Source organism: Parus major, unplaced genomic scaffold (assembly GCF_001522545.3).
Source record: "Parus major isolate Abel unplaced genomic scaffold, Parus_major1.1 Scaffold462, whole genome shotgun sequence".
In the NCBI taxonomy this organism is placed as follows: domain Eukaryota; kingdom Metazoa; phylum Chordata; class Aves; order Passeriformes; family Paridae; genus Parus; species Parus major.
This window is the reverse complement of record NW_015379360.1, coordinates 14,177-18,983: the sequence shown is the minus strand read 5'-3', so window position 1 is coordinate 18,983 and position 4,807 is coordinate 14,177. Positions and strand designations below refer to the sequence as shown.

General features: G+C 27.1%; 1 protein-coding gene across 1 annotated transcript in view; it reads left to right on the top strand.

Moving 5' to 3' along the window:
- Positions 1–4,807, top strand: part of LOC107199148 (butyrophilin subfamily 2 member A1-like) — a 13,171-nt gene that overhangs the window by 5,332 nt on the left and 3,032 nt on the right. Inside the window, exons 2-3 of the mRNA XM_015616488.2 lie at positions 358–642; positions 3,084–3,274. Coding sequence (XP_015471974.1) covers positions 358–642; positions 3,084–3,274 — 476 coding nt within the window. The remainder of the gene's footprint in view (positions 1–357; positions 643–3,083; positions 3,275–4,807) is intronic.

Below are 4,807 nucleotides of genomic sequence, written 5' to 3'. Positions count from 1 at the left end.
CCATTGGAGAATCTCCATCCGTGATCCTTTGGCAACAGAATTGTTGATTTCCAAAAAAACCCCGATTTAACGTTAGGATTAAAACTGAAAATTCCAGTTTTTCCACAGCCATTGGAGAATCTCCATCCATAATCCTGCGGCAGCAACTCCTCAACAAATGGAATTGTTGATTTCCAAAAAACCCCGATTTAACGTTAGGATAAAAACTGGAAATCCCTGTTTTTCCACAGCCATTGGAGAATCTCCATCCATGATCCTGCAGCGGCAACTACTCAATGAACGAAATTGTTGATTTCCAAAAAAAACCCTGATATTAACGTTAGAATTAAAACTGAAAATTCCTCTGTTTTTCCACAGCCATTGGAGAATCTCCATCCGTCATCCTGCGGAGCCCCGAGAAGCGGAGCCTGGCCGTTTCCTGCCGTGCCTCCGGGTGGTTCCCGCGGCCACAGCTTCTCTGGCTGGACGGACGCGGTGAGGTCCGGCCGGAGCCGATGACCACGACGGCCGCGGTGATGCCCGGGGGACTCTTCAGCGTCGAGGCTTCCATGAGGATCCAGCAGGGATCCGACCTGGAGATCTCCTGCCGGGTCCTCAACCGCCGGCTCAACGCCTCCCGCGAGTCCCGGATCCGCATCCATGGTGGGAAACGGTTCCCGGGAAAAATTCCTGCGGGAACGGCTCTGCCCCTGCTTTAATTTGATTTTTCCTAATTAGTTGAGTGAAAAGGGTCGGCTCTGCTCCTGCTTTAATTTGATTTTTCCTAATTAGTCGAGTGAAAAAGGTCAGAAGGCTTTAATTTTATTGATTAGCGTATATTGGATTTTTAAATTTAATTTAATTTCGTTTAATTTATAATTTATTTTCTATTATTTTGGTTTGGTAATTAACAGCTCTTGCCAAGGTCTTTTACTGATTATCATTTATTGATGTTTTAATTTAATTTAATTCAATTAAATTTAATTTAATTCAATTTAATATAATTAATTTAATTAAATTAAAAAATTATTTACTTTTATTCTGTTTTGGTTTTGCTAATTATCAGCTCTCATCAAAGTCTTTAATTTCATTTATTATCATTTAATGATTGATTGACTAATTGAATTTGATTTTTGTAATTAGCCTCTCTGGTTGGATCCAAAGGGTTGGAATCACTCATTTTATGGATTAACATTTGATAATTGATTTATTTAATTTAATTTTTGCTAAAGAGCGGCTTCAGTTGAATTCAAATGGTTCAGAGTCACTCATTTTATTGATTATCACTGATTGCTTGATTGTTTTCATTTAATTCTTTCTAATTAACAATTCTTTTGAAAATCTTTAATTTTATTGATTATCATTGAGTAACTGATTGAATTTGATTTTTGCTCATTGGTTACTCTAATTGGATACAAAAGGTTGGAAGTCATTAATTTAATTGATATTTATTGATTGGTTGAGTTTATTCTATTTTATCTTTGCAGATGACCAGCTCTTGTTGAAGTCCTAAATTTGATTTTATTTTTAATTTAATTTTTTTGATATTTCTATTTTATTTTCTAGTTTTATTTTTATTTTTCTATCTATTTATACCTTCATGTTTTATTTTTACATTTTATTTATTAGCAGAATTTATGGATTGATTTAATTAGAAGTAAAATAAAACTTCCTCACCTCCCACCCCAAACTGTGTTTTGCCCCCTAATTTACCAGTGCATTTATAATTTAATCATCAATAGAATGCTTAATCATTAATAAAATATCTAATCATAAATGGAATAGCCAATCCTTAAATCAATAATGGAATATTTAATACTTCATTGAATATTTGAGCCTTATTCAAATGCTTAATCATTAAATCATTATTAGAATATTTATTAATTTATGGAAATCCAAAACATTAATTAATTAGTTAATCATTTACTAATTAATTAGTACAATAGCTTACTGGAATACTTAATCCTTAAAACATTATTAGTATATTTATTAATTAACGGGTTTAAATATTAATTAAGAAAAAATTAATAAATATTTCTGCTTTTTAAATTAATACAATAGTTAATCCTTAATCAATTATTTAATTCTTAACTCATTAATCGAATACTTAATCCTTAATGGAATATTTATTATATAAATCCTTAATAGATCATGTAAAAGCTAATGGAAAATTGAATCCTTAAATAATTAGTAAATTATTTAATCCTTAATGGGAAAATTAATTATTAAATCATTATTATTATAATTAATAGTTCATGGGAAATTCAAACCTTAAATAACTAAGATAATATTTAATCCTTAATAGAATATTTCATACTTAAATCATTAATTTTATATTTAATAATTAACAGAAATTAAAGTCTTAAATCATTAATAAAACATTGAATAAGTATTTTAATATCTAGGCCTTAAATCATTAAAATAATATCTATTAATTATTTTATAATTATATCATTAATTGCACATTTAATAATTAATGGAAAATAATAGCCCTAAATAATTAATAAATTAATACCTATTTTAATATTTAGACCTTAAATGATAGAACTGCAAATTAAATTTAGGCCTTCAATTAATAGAATATAAATATATACATTTATTATTAATTATTAATAATTATTAATTATTAACTGATAATTATTAATTATAATTATAATTATAAATTCATAAAACTAATTAATACTAGCAATAACAATAACAATATTAGTAACATTGATAATAATTTAATATTAGTATTAATATTAATAATATTAATAACGTTAATAATGATGGTAATAAAAATATAATAGTAATAGTAATAGCAATAATAGTAATAGTAATAATAATAGTAATAGTAATAGAAATAGTAATAGTAATAATAATTAGTAATAATTAATAATAGTAGTAGTAATAGTAATAGTAATAATAGTGGTACTAGTACTAGTAATAGTAATAGAAATAGTAATAATAATTAATAATAATAGTAATAATAGTAATAATAGTCATAGTAATAATAGTCATAGTAATAGTAATAGTAATAGTAATAGTAATAGTAATAATAATAATAATAATAATAATAATAATAAATTATTGATAACCTGAATTTTTTCCTCTCTTTTTCCCAGACAGTTTCTTCCCCTCCATCTCCCGGTGGCTGCAGATTTTCCTGGTGGTTTTGTTCCTCAACTTGGCCCTGATTTCCGTCGTTTTCTGCCTGCTCCAGGGTGAGTTCCGGCTCCGGATCCTGTGGGAAAATCCCAAATCCCACAGGAATCCAGGGAAAAACCGGCTCATCTCAGTGAACAACCAAACCTGGGGAAAAAACCCCAAATTTCCCACCCAAAACATGAGGAAAAATGGAATTTCCTTTTTTATTTTTATTTTTACCCAGCGAGCCACAAGAGAACTGTGAATGCAGGTGAGGAAACTAATTATTAATTAATGATCCCTAATGGCATCATTGCTATGTATTTTTATACTTTAATTATTACTTTTAATTATTTGATTCATTTTTACTTTAATTATTTATTTTTTATTATCACTCTAACGACGTAAAATAAAAATTATGAATCATTAAATTTCAAAAGATGAAACATTAAATGTAAAACATTATATGTATTAATAAAAAAATTAACTAGAAAATAACATATATGATATTTTATTAAATATTAATAAACTAGATATAGAACTAGAAAATACTATAAAATATCAAAAATATTAAATCTCTTAATTTACAAATTAATTCAAATGAAAGCTAATTAAAGACATTAAATATATTAATATTTAATAGTTAATGAGACATCGATTTAATACTTAAGGCTGCAATATTAATTATTAAATATTATATATAAATTAAATATAAATACAAAATGAATTTAATATAAATATAACCATAAATAGTTAAATAATATTAGTTTTTAAATCTTATCGAATTAAATAATTAAAAGTTTTCTCGATTTTCCAGGAAAGGCAAACCTGGAAATGGAGGAAGGTAAAAATCCTCTGTATTTGAAATTATTTTTTGCTGTAGTTACAAATCTTTTACAATTTAAAAATTCTAAAATTTGCTTTGTTTTCTTCCATTTATGGTTTTGATTGAGTTGCTAATTTCTTTTTTTAATTTTATTTAATTTTTGTATTTTTTAATCAATTGAAAACTTTAAATATGTCCTAATTGAAAAATATTTTGAATTACCGATATTTTGCAGTTAGAATTTTTCACTCCTTTCTGATTTTTTACCATTAAAAAGTGATAAAATCTACGTTTACGGAGTTGGTTTTTTTGCAAATGTCTTTAAGTTTAAATGTAAAAACAATTAAAATATTAAAAATATAAAATCCTATTATTAAAAATAATAATCACTGAATTGCATAAACCTCATCTATTAAATAAATTAATTTCAAAGAGTTCAACACTTCCATGGATTGAATATTCCAAATAATCAAAAAATGAAATTCCAGTGTGATCGAGGTTCCTGAATTGGGATTTTTGGGGGTCAAAATTCCACATTTTCTCTTCCAGAGAAAAAAAAAGTGAAGTCGGTGCTGGGTGAGTCTTTCCCTTTTTCTGCCTTTTCTCCCTTTTTCCACCTTTTTTTCCCATTTTTCCTCCTTTTTTCCCCTTTTCCTTTTTTTTCCCCTGATTTTTCCTCCTTTTTTTCACAATTTTTTCCTCTTTTTCCCTCATTTTTTCCTCCTTTTTTTCCCTTTTTTCCCACTTTTTTCCCCATTTTTTTTCCTCCTTTTTTCCATCTTTTTTCCTCCTTTTCTCCCAATTTTTTCCCCCAATTTTTCCTCCTTTTTTCCCTATTTTTTCCTCTTTTTCCCTCATTTTTTCCATCATTTTTCC